The sequence below is a fragment of the Euprymna scolopes genome, chromosome 6 (assembly GCF_053919585.1).
Source record: "Euprymna scolopes isolate OS-2025 chromosome 6, ASM5391958v1, whole genome shotgun sequence".
Taxonomy (NCBI): domain Eukaryota; kingdom Metazoa; phylum Mollusca; class Cephalopoda; order Sepiida; family Sepiolidae; genus Euprymna; species Euprymna scolopes.
This window is the reverse complement of record NC_136487.1, coordinates 175,270,145-175,289,331: the sequence shown is the minus strand read 5'-3', so window position 1 is coordinate 175,289,331 and position 19,187 is coordinate 175,270,145. Positions and strand designations below refer to the sequence as shown.

Genomic DNA, 19,187 nt, shown 5'->3' with positions numbered 1-19,187 from the left:
TTGGACCATCTTGCATGAACTGAGCATCAGTTTTTGAGTGGCATAAGAGATTCAAGGAAGGCAAGGAGTTGGAAGGATGATAAGGTGTGGGAGGAGTAAGGAAGTCAGAACACCAGAATTAATTGGCCAAATAAAGAATTTCACGGATAAAGACTGTCAGGTGTCTATAGAGGCAATAAGTGGACAGTTTGGTGTCAGTGTGGGAACTGTACACACAATTATTCACAAAGAACTGAAGATGCAGAAGATTTGCGGGAATGCATCAGTCCACAACTCCATCCTTGTCACAGATTATTTGACCAACATTGGCATTAAGACAGTCCAAATCTTGCTCCCTGTGATTTTTAGTTATTCCCAAAGCTCAAGGAAACCTCAGAGACCGTTTTTATGAGACAAATGAGGAGATGAAAGAGGCTGCGACGAGGGTCATTGGCACGCTCACACAAGAGGACTTCCATTCCTGGTGTTGGAACGTTACAACAAGTGCATTGCGGCTGGAGGAGAGTTCATGTGCGGACTATCAATAAAAATGCTCATACAAAAAAATCTGTAAACTTATTGAAGGCACATCATGAAATTCTTGATAGAAATTACTTTGTCGATTTAAAAACATTTTCGAAAATGTAAACAACATGTCGGATTTTTTTCTCCATTATCATACATTAAAAAAATTTCACGTTGAGTTTTTTTGTGAAAATGTGAAAATGGTTTTAAAGTCTTTTCACTGTTAATTAGAAAATCATTTTTTGGTCGATAATTAAAGTTTATCGAGCAAAATCAAGTAGCATGCTATATTCGAGTGCTTAAGCGCATCAGGTTTGGTTTCGCATCATGCTGGCATGAATTGAATGATTTTAAAAAATCGACTTCTAACCTAATCTATCTCTGGCCAGTTCTTTATTTATCCCTCTTCCCCTCACCATCTAAACCTTTATTTAAGACTCACATTATACATACATCGTATCATTCTCATATGGTTTCTCTCCATGCAACGCATGTTTTCAACTTACACCAGCCAGATTTCACTTTCATAATGATAAACTGTTTTTTTTTTATCGTGCCACTATTGCATCATTGAAGCTGTCTTTTGTAATTCATTGTTCTTGTAATTTCATATGAGTTAGTTGGTTAGTTTTTGGTGCGGCAGGAAAAGATGGAGGAGAGGGAGCAAAGAAATTTTAAAAATGGAAACTTTAAAAGAAATTTAAAAAAAAAAAAACCTGTCGTAACCGCATTTTTTTGTGTGTTTAACCATGAGATGCCAGCACAGGAAAGAAAGCCGAGAATATTACCTGACCATAATTGTTTCGGAATATATTCATTACGGATTTATATCCCGTCACTAACATGGCAAACGGCAGCGTCAGGAGCGATAACAAATCTTGGTCCACCACATGGCGCTAGACGAATGGGAAACGATAAAATTGAAAAAAGAAATTAGAATTTACGAGCTTTCGTTGGTCACCTTCAGTTTTGGGAGTCTTTCGACTTTGATTTTAGGGGAGAAGAAGCAAATTGAGGTTTTATCGTTTCCTTAAACGCGTTTAAATAAAATACCAAACCTATATACACTCTTATCGCTTGCAATTCTGTGGAGGCAAAAAAATACAATGAAGGAAATTTAACGGAAAGAAAGAAAAGAAAGTAAAGATACAAAATATATTTACTACGAATATTAAAAATTAGTAAAACACAACCAAAAAGATAAATAAAAATGATAAAATAAGGAACAGAATTTCTATAAAAAAAAAAAATTACAAAAGATGCACAGAATTTACCCACATATTTATATGCATGTGGAAAAAAAACAAAAAACAAAAACAAAGAATAAATTATCAAAAACGAAAATTTTACAAGTTTTGTTCGAATAAAACTGATAAAAGCTTTCGTTTTTCATGATTTATTCTTTGTTTTTGTTTTTCGTCTTTTCCACACGTCTTCACAACAGTTTGTTTTATGACATGTTGCATATTTTATGACATGTTGTATATTTTCTAGTTTATATAAAAATACATTTCTTCAAGTTTATATTCCTTATGTATCGTCCAATTTGTTACCTATTATACGCTCAATGAAGACCTATTTTGACCATCAAAGCATATACAGTGGGTAATTAAATACCAATGACAAAAAACAAAATCAGTTCATAATCTTATTTATTATTAACAAAAAAAAACAATATTATGAACGGATTCTAGTTTTTGGTTATTGGAATAAATTTATATATAGACACTAGCAAGCTACCCAGCATTGCCCGATCGTAAAATATGCTTAAATATATTTTAATTCATGCAGTTTTAGTATTTATTATGATATTGTAACCAACTATATAGCAGTGATTTCAAAAGTTTTTAAAAAAAAACTATATGACTTTGATGCCATCAGTGAAAATCGAAATCAAAATATTCAGCTTTCTTGCAGTATTTGCTAGTTAGTAAATTTAACTTTAAAAACTTAAACTTTAAAAAATAATGCAATTTCATGTATGAATGTATATTTGCATTTGTGGAGAGGAGAACTAAGTCAACTTATGTCTGCCAAGTTTTAATTTTGACTCTTTAATGGCTATTTTTACTGGTTAAAAACTAAATCAAATTTGTGTCACAAGTCCGAATTCCCTATATCAAGTTTCAAGTCTGTAGACAAAAAATTTGCAGGGTAATTTGATAGAGATTGGTCCACATATGCACAGAAGGTCACTATATATATATATATATATATATATATATATATATATATAGGATGTAAAACACTTTCAAAACTTTAAATCATTTAATATATGAGGACTTGTTTATTACTTAAAAGTTAGAAATAGCTTTTATTCTACAGTTTAAATGTTTCCAAATTGCTTTCACATTTCAACAAGTCACAAGGTAATTTATAAAATGGCTGACTTATTTATGTTATGACACTTTGAAAATTCATAAAACTTTTGAAGATTTAAATTAACAAAATGAAAATAATTTACAAGTCAAAAATCAAATTCTTTGTTTTCATAAACTAAGGAAACTAATCCATTTTACAATAATCCTTCCCATAATGCACCTTGATTCAAAGAATGTAATATTAAGTTTAATTTATTTATATTTGATTTTTTTTTGAGATCTTTTAAAATTAATATTTAGAAAAATAATTCAATAAAAAATTACATTCTAAAAGAAAAAATGGGTTTTGCAATAAAATCAATCAAACGTCTTTACAAAATATTGAAAATTATATTGTATAAATACATTAGTTTTGGTTTTTGAAATTTCTAAGATAAAAGTCTGATATGTAGTGCATGCTGGGTATTTTATTTACCAAAGTTTTTTTGCTTTAAAAAGAATTATGAAGTTTAATTTATTCTTACAGTTTTCTTTTTAATTAAATATTTTAAATAAATTATTAATCAATTTTTTTTAATTTTACAAATCAGATATTTTTTATTAACAGATTATCAAAAAAAAAAAACTTTTAATCATTTAGAACAAGATTAAGACGTTTGCAGGAACTTGCTGGTTCAAATGTATCGTGTTCTGCTTGGAGATTAATAATTGATCTTCATATATATATATATATATATATATATATATATATATATATATATATATACGCACATTTCATATGTATCTACATAAAATGTTATGAGGAGATATTTTATGTATCAATCTTTAATATTTACTTCCATAGTGCTCAATATGTGAGTAGAGCTAGATAGGAAGTTAAGAAAATATATGGCAATCAAGCTACACAGAATCTTTTGCAAATCTATCCTTGTAGGGAATCATCTAGCATTTTAGCCTGACAGTACCCTGTGGGGATGAAATGCGGAAGATTCTGAGCAGCTTAATTGCTATATAGTTTCTTAACCTACTGTATATATACACGCATATATATATGTGCATATAAACATGTGTGTGTATACATATATATAAGCTTTTCTGATTGATTTTCTTTTTCTATGTTCAACTTGAATATTGAGTGAAAAAATAAGGGAAAAAAAAAATGAAAAATAAAAGTAAAAAATTTACAACATTTAAACATTGAAAGAAAAATTGAACAAAATGGGAGGAATATTAAATAAAAAGATTTTTGAAATTTTTTTTTTACCTTTGCATAATTGTGTCTGTGTTTATAAAGTGTGTATGCTGCTCCCAGCACTAAAAGAGCCAATGGTAAAGACAGGAAGGAAGTTTGGTTAAAATCTTGATCTATCAGTCTCTGAGGAATGAAAGAGAAAAAGAGATTAGAAGAAAAAATTCAAAGAAAAAAATAACTGATTAAGATTTTCATAAATTACGGAAAATCATCTTTTTAAAAACTTTGAATCCAACCAAAAAATGATGAGTCATGACTTCTAACTTTTCACCGCAGCCTTTAGGAAGTTGACTACAAAAGAATTTGCTACCCGACTAGGTTTTAATTAAAATTAAAATAACAGAATCGTGACTACAACTTCTTTGGCTGGTCTCTCGTCTTTAAGCATTGAATGAAGGCGAGAAGGAAGAGTGGTGGGAGGAGGGGAGAAGATTGAAAAAGAAAAAGTTAATATTTATGAACAAAAATAATTTTGCCATGATCTAGATGTGAACTATGAGTATATACAATCTTATAGGGTGCCCCTAACTAGGTTTTACCTCCTAAGGGGCTGCTACCAGGAAATGCTGATGGGGCTGCTCAGGTTATTTTTGTGGGAACAGTGTACCATTTTTCTGTTACACAAGTTTTTCTTATTTCCCACCTTCTTAATCTTGTGTCACATCGTTGTGCAGTAGGAAATACATAAATGCCATCAAGTAATCATTTTTCTATTCAACTTTTTTGCTTTTTTTTCTGATTATGATAACAGTATTTTTTCTTATTTTTCTTTTCTTAATTTACAAAGGAGTTACCACTTATCAAGACCCGCATGCAAGTCAAGAATATGAGTTATAGAGTGTGCAGTAGTAATCGTTAGTAGTGAAAATTTGGAAGATTGGATTACTTGAGGGAATGGCTCATCAGGAACTCGTTTATATTGAACTTGAAGACGACAATATTGTAGTTAGCTGGAAAGTCAGAAAATAGAAAAAAGTTCCACAGGCATGCAGTTCTAATAAAGCAGCTTTGTTCATGGAATCTATGTTTAGGTTTAGGCACAGATAAAGAGTGGGGGAAATTATTGGTAGTGGTTTTGGCTAGACGAGTGTTTTTTTTTGTGAAAGTTCGGCGAGGGGGAACCATAGATTGGAGCTCAGATGAACACTTGCCATGAAATAACGATAAAGCAGAAACAGGCTCACAATGTCTCCTGTGAGAAAGAGGTTGCAGGGAAGAGAAAAGGGCACCTCCCACTAGGTTACAATGTCTATTTTGAACTCTGTCAAGGCAGGATAAGATCTTTTTAGTAGGCCCTGCCTCGATATAGCAACAGTAGTCCATCTTTGGATGTACTTGGCTCTTATATAAGTAGGGAATTGCATCACCAGGGAGATATCTTCTGGATCGGTAGAAGGATCCCACGATTTTTCCAGCAACTTTGGCAACAGATTTGATGTACGTGTTCCATTTCAGATCAGGAGTAAAGGTCAGACCTAGAAGCTTGTCAAAACATGAAGCCTTCCCAAGACGAGAACCATTCATTTCAATTGATGCCAGACGGGGATCAGAGCGTTGATGATAGAAAGATAGAAGTTTGGTTTTAGATGCATTAAAAGTAACCAGCCACTTTTTTCCCATTGTACCACGTGCCCAAGATCAGAGGAGAGAGAATCAGAAAGAACTTGGTCATTTACGACCTTTAAAATGTTGCCATAGATGGTAGTGTCGTCAGCATAAATGTCTACAAATGATCTAAGGATGTGATTTGCGAAATCATTGATGTAGATCAGGAAGAGAGTTGGGCCTAGAATGGACTCTAGACGTTGCTTATTAGAGATAGGGGCACAAGTGAAAATCAGTTTCACAAGTGAAATAAATTAGCAAGAAAACTCTTTCATATAATTACGTATCAGACAAAATTGGTAGTTACACCAAATATTATGAAAAAATTGAGTAGCATTTTAATTAAAAAATAAAAATCAGATTAATTTTCTTGATCTGCCATTAAAGAAAGCAGAAATCTTGTAAAGCAGGAGGAGATAAGTCAGTCTATCATTCAACCAAGTAACAATGAGTGGTGGACTGGCAAAATATGAAAACTTTTTTTTTTCTTTAAAATTTTTCACAAATTTAAAAAAAAATGCACAAAAAGTTTTTTTTTTTTTTTTTTAAATAGAAAACTTTTTTTTCATTTAAAAAAAATGAAAAGAAAAAATAGAAGAAATATTCTTTAAAAATGACAAAAAAAATGAATGGAAAAAAATGAAAAACAAAAAAAATGAAAAACAAAAAAAATAAAAAAAATATTTGATTTACCTTTGGCTCAAATTTAAATGTGACATGTTTGTAAGCAGTGTTGGCAACAAAACTATATTCTGGTAAGATGTAGTTGTACTTAGAATAGGAAAGTGAGCTTTCCAAGCGAAGGTTGTATTCCTTAAGATTAAACAAAAAAAGAAAATTACATTGTTAAAACAAAAGGAGGGAAAAAAAAGGAAAATCCATAAAAAAACATGACAATAAATTTTTTTTTTTTTTTTTCTTCCACAGTAAACAAAAGATTAAAGAGAAAAATATTATTTCAAACTTTAGAGTGACCAACGAAAAAGCTTAGTTACGTATACAATCTACAATGAAACATGTATTAAAAATAGGGTTTGCTGCCTAAGTATATGTTAATAGAAAGTATGGTACTTTTTTTTTTTTTTTACATAGGCATCACCACTTATCAAGGCCAAGAAGCCACTCAAGGATAAGGGTTAAAGAGTTTACAGTAGACATTGGACAATATAGTAATCATTAGTAATGAAAATTTGGTAAATTTGATAACTTATATAGAATGGCTCATCAAGAACTTATTTACGTTAGACTTGAACACAACCATATTGTAGTCAGCCGGAAAGCAGGAAAACGGAAGACAATTCCACAGGCGAGCAGTTCTAAGAAAGAATCTTTGTTCATGGAATCTACGTTTAAGTTTAGGCACAGATAAAGAGTGGGGGGAATTATTGATAGTGTGTACAGCTAGACAAGTGTTTCTTGTGAAAGTTTGGCAAGGGGGGACCATAGATTGAAGCTCAGTTGAACACTTTCCATGAAAATAACGATACATCAGAGACAAACTCACAACATCTCTTCTGTGAGATAGAGGTTGCAAGGAAGAGAGAAGAACATCTCCTACGAGGCTACGAAGTCTATTTTGAACTCTATCAAGGCAGGACAAGTCCTTTCTAGCAGCTCCTGCCCAGATGTGGCAACAATATTCCATCCTTGGACGTACCTGGCTCTTATATAGATAAAGAATAGCATCAGCAGTGAGATATTTACCGGATCGATAGAAAGATCCCACCATTTTTCCAGCGGCCTTGGCAACAGATTTGATGTACGTGTTCCATTTAAGATCAGGAGTAAAGGTCAAACCCAGAAGCTTGTCAAAACTTGAGGCCTCCTGAAGACGAGAGCCATTCATTTCAATTGATGCCAGATGTGGATCAGAATGTTAGATGTGCTACCATAAATGGTAGTGTCATCAGCATAAATGTCTACAAATGATGTAAAGATGTGATTTGGAAGATCATTAATATAGATCAGGAAAAGAGTTGGGCCCAGGATGGACCCCTAAGGGACACCGGCATTAATACTGTGAGCTTCTGATTTTTGCCCCTCAACTACTACTTTTATGAACCTATCAGAAAGAAATGATTTAATAATTGAGAAGACATTTCCAGCTATACCATAGCTAGAGATCTTATGAAGTAAACCTTTATGCCATACCCTATCAAAGGCCTTAGATATGTCAAGAGCAATTGCTCTAGAAAGGTGGCCTCAGTCGAGAGATTTGCTAATCCTATGAGATATAACTGTAAGCACATCTGCTGTAGATCTAGTAGAACGAAAACCATATTGAGTGTCACTAAGAAGGTTATTTTTGCTGAGATGGTTGATTACTTCTGTATTTAACACAGATTCCAGCAACTTACTCATGACACACAGGAGACTTATTGGCCTGTACTGAGAGGGGGATAAGCGATCACCTGAATTCTTAAATACAGGGCATACTGATGAAATTTTCCGGGGAGATGGGAAACTATTCTCCTTAAGACAACGTTTAAACAGTTTTGTAAGTATGGGCGCTAGTTCAGGTTGAAGTTTTTCGAGTACTATAATTGGAATACCGTCAGGGCCAGTTGCTTTACTGGAATGAAGGTTTTTGATTAGCTTGGCAACATCACGTACAGATATACGTATATCACATAGCGTGTTTTCTGATACAGGAGAAAATATTGGGGGTTGGGGGATTTATTGGGATTTATCTCTCCCATGGCAAGAAAATGTGAGATTAGGGTCGGAAATTGGAATTGAAGAGCCAGCGTAGTCGAGAAGCAGCACTCTGGCCTGCAAAAGATTCCTGGCCATTCCTCAGTAGGGCAGTTCAAGTGACTAACAATAAACTAACCCTTTTCTTAAAAAGAGGGATGGTAAAGCCTGGGTGGGTGGACATCCTAGAACTATATATATAACTGTGTATAACATATTGTAATCGTTAAGTGTTAATGCCAGGTTAAAGGCCATAAGATTTTTCATTTACATGCCTTGCTATATATGGCACAAACAACTTGTTCTCGCCAGATCACCGAAGTTAAGCAACGTTGAGCCTGGCTGGTACCAGATGGATGACTATTTGGGAAGGCTAGACGCTGTATGAACCTTCTGGGAAGGTTGGGCGTGGGGCCAGCACCCTCACCCCATAAAAAGAACTCAGTCGCAACAAAAGCATCTACAAAGTTGTAGATGGCCTATGCTCCTTAGGGACTCAAGGCTATGGATGAATGGATCGATGGATGGATGGAGGGATGGAGGGATGGATGCCTTGCTGTCTGCAAGCAAAATGCAAAGTGGAAACTGAACTTTTGTTTTCCTGAATTCCATTATTTTCTAAACATTGTAAATTTGTTGTGCTTTGTACTTGGTTTTTAAATCCCGTCTTAATTTTTCAATGAAATTTTATTTTTCATTCATTTTTAATCTTTAAATTTTTATATATTTTTATTTTATTTGTATCATTTTTCCTTTGACAAGACAGATTCTAAAATACATTGTGTATTTGTTTTTAATTATTTGAATGTCTGAAATTAAAATATCTCATCCAGGGAAAAATTCTTTCCTAGATGTACAGCTAACAGATTATTTTGACTCAACACCACTGTCTATACTTATTTTGCACTGCAGACATTATTTTAACTATTTTAATAGAAGCTAAAATAATTTAATGGCACATTTTATTTCATTTGGTGCTTATCGATTTTTTTTTTTTTTTAAATATGTTGTTTGAAGCAAAAACAATATTATGTACTTAATTGACATGTCGAAAATAGTAATATATCCAAAAATTACGAAAATTCATCCAGTACAGGGTGGGACAAAAAAATTGTCGCCTTAGAAAAGATGACATGATTCCATTTGAAATTTGCATTGTTGTAGACATTGTTTTGACTCCTTATATCGACTTAATCGAATCTTTGTATCTTAATATACATCAATATTGTATCTTTTGATCAGAGTTCAAATCATTTATTTAAATGCTGTTATGTATTAATTTGAACAAGAAATGATTCGAATTATGCTGTTACATAAATACATAGTTTTTACTCATTATGGGAGGGGGACTTACCTCCTATCTCTTTTTCAATTTTAGAAGGCAGAAGGACTTCATAAAAGTAGATACTTATCTAATGTTCATACCTATATTACATCTATGTTGAATAGATGCTCAATAGTCATAGTTTGAATGTGAACTGAAAACAGTATTTATTAAGTAGAGACTCTTTACTTATTTCTCTTGCATGAAAACTAAATCTAAAATTGAATCTTACTTTAACTCTTGATCCTATTCTTATTCTACTAAAGTATTTAACCACATTTTATTCTTCCTTTAAATCTAATACCAATCTTATAGTTACACAACAATGCTTTATACTCGCCCCCCCTCTTTGCACTTGTGATGAGATGCGAACCTTATTCTTCAACTTTATGTTCTTTTCAGGAGGAGTGTAACTTTTTGTTAGATACAAAGTGCGTTCAATAAGTTTTCAGACTTATTTTGTACAAGCATCCATTACACTTAACCATTTAAAACTGTCGTAGACTCTTCAAAATTCAGTATGTCATTGCTACACATCTTATGAGATGACTGACCAATTCTTATGATTTCAGGTTCAAATGAACAGCTACAGCAGGAATTAGAATACACCCTACTAAAGCCTGGTTGTTAAAGCTGGTGATTTTCAAAAATGCAATCTGGACGTGAGGACATTTTAAAAGAATAATGTGCAATAAAATTCTGTTTTAAACTTGAAAAAAAAAAAAATGCCACAAGAACGTATGGAATGCTTCAGACTGTTTTTGGACCATCTTGCATGAATTGAGCATCAGTTTTTGAGTGGCATAAAATATTCAAGGAAGGCAGGGAGTCTGTGAGGAATGATGAGAAGTGTGGGAGGAGTAAGGAAGTCAAAACATGAGGGCTGATTGGTCAAATAAAGAATTTCACGGATAAAGACCGTCGTGTGTGTCTATAGAGACAATAAGTGCACAGTTTGTTGTCAGTGTGGGAACTGTACACACAAATATATGTAAGGAACTGAAAATGAGGAAGATTTGCGCAAAGTTTGTCTCAAGAGTGTTCGATGCTTGTCGCAGATTATTTGACCAAGATGGGCATTAAGACAGTTCCTAACTCTCCCTAGTGACTTCTAGTTATTCCCTAAGCTCAAAGAAAACCTTAGAAGCTGTTTTTATGAGTCAAGAGAGGAGACGAAAGAGGCTGTGACAAGGGTCATTGACACGCTCACACAAGAGGACTTGCATGGTGCCTTCCAGAAGTTGTTGGAACCGTACAACAAGTGCATTGCAGCCGAAGGAGATTACTTCAAACGAGACTAAAGTTTCAGGTTTTCTATTAATAAAAGTGCCCATGTGAAAAAAAAAATCTGGAAACTTATTGAAGGCACTTCGTATCTTTGTACTAATTCAAATAATCTTAACTACTCATGCGGGAGAGCAGAAACACCTAGTTTAGAACCCATGCATGGGGCTACTCTTTTCGGTGCTGATGGACCCATAGATCTCTTCAAGTCATCCACCTACAATAAGGAAAACATATTTAAACCTGTGCTAATGACCTCATACGTTTTGGCACCAAACAAACAGAAGAAGGTGGCTTCCTTAGTCCTGGTTGACAACCTCCCTAAAGCTGATGATTCAAACAAATTCAAATTGCTAAAGGAGTAGATAGACTATTGCCCGGCTTTCATAGCCATCGTTTGCTTTTTAGTCGGTTGCAGAGGTGCAATCAGAGGGATTTAGCAGAGACATCCAATGTTTCCTAACTAAAGCAATGAAAGACGTCCCCTGCTTCCACCTCATTCCTCTCCCCTAAAACTGGGCATCTTGGAGTGCTTGATTGCCACATATGTCCATGTGATTAGACTGGGTCTTTCTCATCGGCAAATTTTAGTGTACTGGTTTGACAGTTTGTCTGGTTGCTGTATTTCAATTGATCTGATAAAATTGTCTAAGAGATGAGTATATTTGCTGATACCACACTCTATAACAGATACAAGGAAAACACGAATCCAAGGCAATGGCTAAAACCTTAGAGGTAGAACTGTAGTCTGTAGTGTAATGGAGACAAAAATCGATGCTAACATGTAATGCTGTGAGAATTAAGTTCTTTCCTTTAATAATTACAGGAGACTCAATCACTGATAACCATGGCTAAGGATACACTACCTGAAAATTCTTCATTCAAACATGAACTGGAAGAAATACCTTGAGGTCATTTGCCAAAGCTGCTACGAAAAAGGTGGGCTCTCTCTATCATGCTAGAAAATTACTCACAACACCTGAGAATATTCTGTATCTCTACAAAGCCATTATCCGCCAATGCATGGAGTATCGTTGCCAGAATTGGGTTGGTGCATCTACTACTACTAGTTTCTCATTTTTGGACAGGGTTAAAATAAAAGAATCACCAGAATCTCCAACCTAATATGTCCCGCACTAGAAACCAAACTCCAACCCCTGTCTCATCACCATAGTGTTATATCTCTGTGCCTGTTTTACAAGTATTTTAACGGATGGTTCTCCGACAAACTCAAAGCACTTGTACCCTCTTGATGTAAATATCTTGATTAACTACACAAGCAGTAAAATTCCACCCCGACACTGTAGAGATCATTTGATACTGAAAAACCGACTTTAATAGTCTCTTCTCTTAAACTGCTAAACTTTGGAATTTCCTTCCGTATCCCTGCTACTCTAACTGTACTGACAGGCATTGCGCTAGAAGGAGCCAGCATTGGTAAATAACAAATGTGTTTTTTAATCCATAACAACACCAGGCTGCATGTTGCTAAGTGGACAAGGATACCATACAGCAACTTGGGTGGAAATCTTGTGCCATCCACCTTATTCACTTGACCTTGCACCATCTGACTACAACCTCTTCCTCTCCCTGGATAATCTTAATTGGAAATCCTTCGTTAATGAAGCAGATTTGCACCAAGCCCTCACAAATTTCTATGTATCTACCCATCCCCCAGTTCTACTGCAAAGGGATCGAACAGCTGGAGGCACGTTGGCAGAAGATGCTGTATGTCGATGGCAATTACTACGAAGACTAAATATGTTACATATACTGTGAGGCGTTTTTTTCTTTAAAAATGGACAGAACTTTTTCGGTTATATTTTATTTTCACAAAATCCACCAAAATTCAAGATAAATGATTACTTACAGGCATTGCATAAGAGTCGTCAGGAAAACTAATTTTATTTTAATGCATTATAGTCATGTGACCGTCTACATGCAGTCCTCTAAGAGTTGTGACGTTTGTAAAGACAACTCTAATTTTTGCTTATTTTCAAGTGAAAATTCTTCCCTTTTTTTTTATACGAATACAAAAATATCTTATGACATTAAAAAGGAAACATTTTTGTGCTTACAATTGTGGATTAATCTTAGTAGAGATGTTTTTAACTTTTGATAATTCTAAAATAATTTAATGACACATTTTAAATTGGTTTAAATTTCTTTATATTTTTTTAAATGAGAAAGTAACAAGCCTGTACTTGAATCATATTAACGAATGTTGATGAATATAATAATTAAGAGATTTATATATATTTTGAGAATTTACATTTTTTTTTTACTATTAGTGTGCCATTTTAATGCGTTCTAAAAATCATCTGCATGCAATCCTCTATGAGTTGTGATGTCTGTTTAGCCACAAAACCTAATTTGAAAAGACATTTAACGATACTAATCATTTGTTTCGTCAGAGATAATTTTTGCTTGTTATTTTATAGTGAAAAAAAGATTGTGCGTTTTTATCATATGAATACCATAACATCTTCCACATAACAAACATTGCGTATTAATGCGAGTAGACATATCTCCAACTTCCACGGATTCTAAAATAATTCAATGGCACATTTTTTTTATTGCATTACAATATTATTTGGTGCTTATTAACAGAGTCGACAGATCGATTTAAAAAAAATTATGTCGTTTTAAGCAAAAGCAATATTACGTACTTTATTGTCATGCTGAAAATAGTAATATTTCAAAAAAAATTATGAAAATTCATCAAGTACAGGGTGGAACAATAAAATTGTCACCTTAGAAAAGACAACATGATTCCATTTCCATTTGATGAAATCGTTTTTTTTTTTTTTTTTTTGGTTGCAGACCATCTACTAGTTGTGTAAAAATCCCAATAAGAGCGATAAGAGTTTTCTATCATGTCTGAAAGTGACACAATGTTCAACAAGCAAAATCGGAGATGTGTCACTGTACAACTCATGCTCTTTAATGATCCAAGTTATGACAACAGGACCATTGCCAGCACCCTCAAAATGCAAATTCGGACAGTTCAATGCATTGGACAACCTTTTCCAGCCATGGTTATGGTCTTTGGTGTGGTTTCAAATCATGCCTGAATCAATTTTTTTCAATAAAAGTTTTAAAATAAAACTGCAGTGTTTCTTTAAAAGCAACAATTCTATCGTTCTACCCTGTAGAATGTTATAATTAAAAGTAATTTTTACAGAAAATGAGGTACAATCGCATTTTTACTTCGATGTTATAAAGTAGATGATAGGAGTCTACAGCAGGGTACATTACTTCAAAACAAATATTTTAAATTACTTTTTCATGGTTTCAGACATTTGTAGTCTATAGTTATAGACTTTTTTTTTTTTTTTTTTTACTAACACAATATTAGTTATTCTACTTAATAAATTTTCGCAATTTTTGGATATATTACTATTTCCGACATGACAATTAAGTATGTAATATTGTTTTTGTTTAAAACAATGTAATTTTTTAAAAGATCGATTTGTTAACTATATCTTAACAAGCACCTTTTATTCTTTATTATTTATTAATGAATGTTAAGAGTTTTCTTTTTTTCCTTTAAAAATGGACAGAACTTTTTTGGTTACTTTGTATATATGCATGTCTGTATGTGTCGAATGTGAGATGTGAAAGTCTACGAGAAGAAGAGTTGAAATGAAAAAGCTTAAATGTTTTTACCTGGTCATCAGTTGGTAATGAAGGCAAATAAAAAAAACTGGTTGTTCCAAGTGAAATCGTATGAGTCGGAGAGTCAGGACTATCTTCTTTGTACAAAACAACCTGCAATGTTGACAGCAGAAAAAAAACAAACAATTGAAAACAGAAATAGAAAACATTTTTACTTATTAGTCAAAATAAGTCTAAAACTTTGAAATCAACACAATTTTTGCATTCACAGCAACATCATTCGATTCAATTATATTTTAACTCATCAAATTAACAAATAAATTATATTTTAACTCATCAAATTAACAAATAAATTATATTTTAACTCATCAAATTAACAAATAAATTATATTTTAACTCATCAAATTAACAAATAAATTATATTTTAACTCATCAAATTAACAAATAAATTATATTTTAACTCATCAAATTAACAAATAAATTATATTTTAACTCATCAAATTAACAAATAAATTATATTTTAATTCATCAAATTAACAAATAAATTATATTTTAACTCATCAAATTAACAAATAAATTATATTTTAACTCATCAAATTAACAAATAAATTATATTTTAACTCATCAAATTAACAAATAAATTATATTTTAACTCATCAAATTAACAAATAAATCAAAAGAAATAATGAAATTTAAACATAAAAAAATTCATATAAATTTATACAGATTGTAAAAATTAGAACAACTGTGATAAGAGAGACTCGACAAAATTAAACATTTCCTAATCCCATAAACTATTAGAAATATATTCCTTCAATATAATTTGCAAAGTAAAATTTAAATGACAGAATTTATTGCTTATGTTAATTTTTATGAATAATTAAAGATGTTTTTATTAATTACAATTAAAAATTGCCCTTTGGACTTGTTTTAAATAAGCAGATGCTTTTTTATATGATTGATTGATTAATTGATTGGTTTTATGGCATATCAACCTATGTGGTCATTTAATGCCAGAGTCTTTTATATGCATTAATAGTTATAGGTTTTATGTATGTATCTGGTGTTCAGTGTCTATGTTTATATAGTTAGATAAGGTATTTTTTTTGGTTTTTTTTTTTTAATTTTGTTGAGTAATCCTGTTATCTTCATATATTTGAGAAGAGTAGTTGGGTCTACATGAGTGAATATGTCTTTTACAGGTTTTTCATTATATAGATTCAGTCGGTTTGTTTTCAAGTCTTTGCATCTTGTTAATATGTGATTTACTGTGTATGGTTCCTAGCAGGGTGTGCAAAGTGGGGTTTCTTCTTTTTTGAGTAGGTAAGAGTGTGTTATAGAGGTATGACCTATTCGGAGTCTTGTTATTATAACTTCCTCCTTTTTGGTCATTCTTTTGTTTGGTTTCTGTTTTCTTATGGTTTCCTGGATTTGGTATAGCTTGTTTCTAGTGCAGGAGTTCCATGACTCTTGCAATGTGTTTCTAATATATTTGTTAATGATTTGTTTTAGATTGGTAGGAGGGATCTTATCTTTGGTTATGGTCAAATTTAGTGTTGCTTTTGCTGCTTTGTCAGTTCCATCATTACCCTTTATGTTGATATGACTGCGTATCCAACAAAAGAGAATGTTTTTATCATTAGGAATATCATCAAATCTATTTAGGGTTTTCGTGATTATTGGGTTCGTTGGTTTCCTGTTTTCTAGTGTTTCGAGTACTGATTTGGCATCTGAGCAGATAATGAATTGTGTATTCTATTAGATGGAGTGCCATACCAATAGTTGATACTTCAGGTTAGGGTTAGGATTTGTTTATCTTTAGAAGATTCTATAAGATCAAGTGCCATACCAATGGCTGATACTTCAGCACTGTAGATCGATGCTTTGTCTGGTAATCTTTTGATTAGGATTGTTTTATTGTGTATGGATGCACATCCAACATTATCTCCATCTTTTGAACCGTCTGTATAAATTGTTGAGTGTTTGAAATACTTATCTTTAATTATTTGGAATTTTTCTTGATAGATGATTGGATTGGTTTTTGTTTTAGGATACTTAGTTAGGTCTGATATTATTTTTGGTTGTTTTGTCGGCCAGGGGGGATATTTAAGTTTTACAGATTTGTGTATTGTTGCAATATCTATCTGGGCTTTATTTATGGATTCTTCCATATGTAGGCTAAATGGTTTTATAGAATTTTCTTTTCTATCAAAGAGGTTTTTGTATTGGGGGTGGAAGACACATTTGTAGGCAGGATTAGTTGGACATGAAGCCAATTTTGCATAATATTGTAGTCCTAGTTTTTCTCTTCTAAGTGATAATGAGGGTCCATCTGTTTCTACATATAAACTTTCCACTGGGGAGGTGGGGAAGGCTCCTAGAGCCAATCTTAGTCATTGGTGATGTATTGTATCTGCGGATCCATAGATATAGCATCCATAATCAAACTTGGATCTGACTAGGGATCTGTATAATTTAACTATTGAGTCTTTGTCTGCACCCTAGTCTGTGTAAGCTACTATTTTTAAGAGTTGGATCGCTTTGTTGCATTTTTGTTTGAGGTATTTAATATGGGGAATGAATGTTAGCTTTTTATCGAAGATGATGCCCAGATATTTATACTGATCAACTATAGGTATAATTTCATTATCCAGTTTCAGTATTGGGTCATGGTGTATTTTCCGGGTTTGGCAGAAATGAATGGCTTTTGTTTTTTCTTTTGAAAATTCAAAACCATTTTTTGTTGTCCATTCATTGATTTTGTTTAAACACAGTTGTAAATGGCGTTCTATTCTTGGAATATATTTTGATCTATAACAGATCAGGAAGTCATCCACATAGAGGGAACATTCTTTTCCTACATTTATATTGTTAATGATGTTATTTATTTTAATGCTAAAGAGTGTGACAGATAAGATGCTTCCTTGTGGTACCCCCCCCCCCTTTCTTGTTTTTTACTGATGGATAGAGTATCACCTAATCGTACATTAAATTGTCTATTATTTATAAAATTTGTGATGAAAATGGGCATTCTGCCTTTTAATCCAAGCTCTTGTAGATCTTTTATAATGCCATGCCTCCATGCAGAGTCGTATGTTTTTTCAATATCGAAAAAGACTGCCGTAAGATGTTCTTTCTTGATGAAGGCTTCTAGCCGGATCAGGTGGTCCATGGGGCTTCTTTCATTCCTAAATCCTGACTGATAATCTGTAATCAGATTATTTGTCTCAAGGTACCATATTAATCTGCTGTTAATCATTCTTTCCATTATTTTGGAAATACAGCTAGTGAGTGCTATAGGTCGGTAATTCATGGGATTTGTAGAGTCCTTTGAGGATTTAGGTATAGGGATTACTATGGCCTGCCTCCATATTTCAGGTACATTGCCACTTTCCCAAATATCATTGAATATTTGTAGTAGGTAATCTGTAGACGTATCAGGAAGTTGTTTTATAAATTGATAATGGATTTGATCAAGGCCAACAGCTGAGTCATGAGCTTTGCCTAGGGATACTTTCAATTCATTTTTAGAGAATGGCTGGTTGTATTTTTCTGTATTATTTGTCTGAAACTGGAGTTTTTCCTTTTCTGCTTTTTCCTTAATAATTTGAAATTTTTGGTTAGAGTTTTTGGAGGAGGAGATTTTTGCAAAAGTTTCAGCAAGACAATTTAGCATTTCTTTCTTGCTAGTAATTTTTTGGTTATTATAGATCAGGTGTTTAGTAGGGTTGCTGTTGCTTTTCCCTGAGACTTTACGTATCATGCCCCAGACCTTTTTACTTTTTACATTTGTATTTATTTTTCATACATAGTTTTTTTCCATGATGTTCGCTTTGATTCCTTAATGGTTTTACGATTCTTTAGCTCTACTGTTTTTATATTTATTTGAGATTTTCTTTAGTTTGTTCTTTTTTGAATTTCTTTAGCATAGCTCGACGAGTTCTGATGGCTACTTTGCATTTTTCGTCAAACCAGGGTTTATTATGTTTCGGGGAGGTAGAGCTTTTTGGAATGCATTCCTCTGCAATATTATACAGTGTATTAGTAAAATGTGTGATATTATTTTGGTTTGGGTTAATTTAATCCGATGTTAATTTAGTCCGATGTTAATTTAGTCCGATGTTAATTTAGTCCGATGTTAATTTAATCCGATGTTAATTTAATCCGATGTTAATTTAATCCAATGTTAATTTAATCCAATGTTAATTTAATCCAATGTTAATTTAATCCAATGTTAATTTAATCCAATGTTAATTTAATCCAATGTTAATTTAATCCGATGTTAATTTAGTCCGATGTTAATTTAATCCGATGTTAATTTAGTCCGATGTTAATTTAGTCCGATGTTAATTTAATCCGATGTTAATTTAATCCGATGTTAATTTAATCCGATGTTAATTTAATCCGATGTTAATTTAATCCGATGTTAATTTAGTCCGATGTTAATTTAGTCCGATGTTAATTTAATCCGATGTTAATTTAATCCGATGTTAATTTAATCCGATGTTAATTTAATCCGATGTTAATTTAATCCGATGTTAATTTAATCCGATGTTAATTTAATCCGATGTTAATTTAATCCGAT

General features: G+C 32.5%; 1 protein-coding gene across 2 annotated transcripts in view; it reads right to left on the bottom strand.

The window, feature by feature from the left end:
- LOC145278108 (BOS complex subunit NOMO1-like) overlaps positions 1-19,187 on the bottom strand; it is a 167,854-nt gene that overhangs the window by 17,486 nt on the left and 131,181 nt on the right. Inside the window, exons 28-31 of one of the 2 annotated variants that reach the window (XM_080130382.1) lie at positions 14,654-14,755; positions 6,376-6,495; positions 4,090-4,200; positions 1,293-1,400 (exon numbers count right to left, since the gene is read on the bottom strand). In XM_080130382.1, coding sequence (XP_079986508.1) covers positions 1,293-1,400; positions 4,090-4,200; positions 6,376-6,495; positions 14,654-14,755 — 441 coding nt within the window. The remainder of the gene's footprint in view (positions 1-1,292; positions 1,401-4,089; positions 4,201-6,375; positions 6,496-14,653; positions 14,756-19,187) is intronic. The other variant, XM_080130383.1, reaches the window with a different exon arrangement.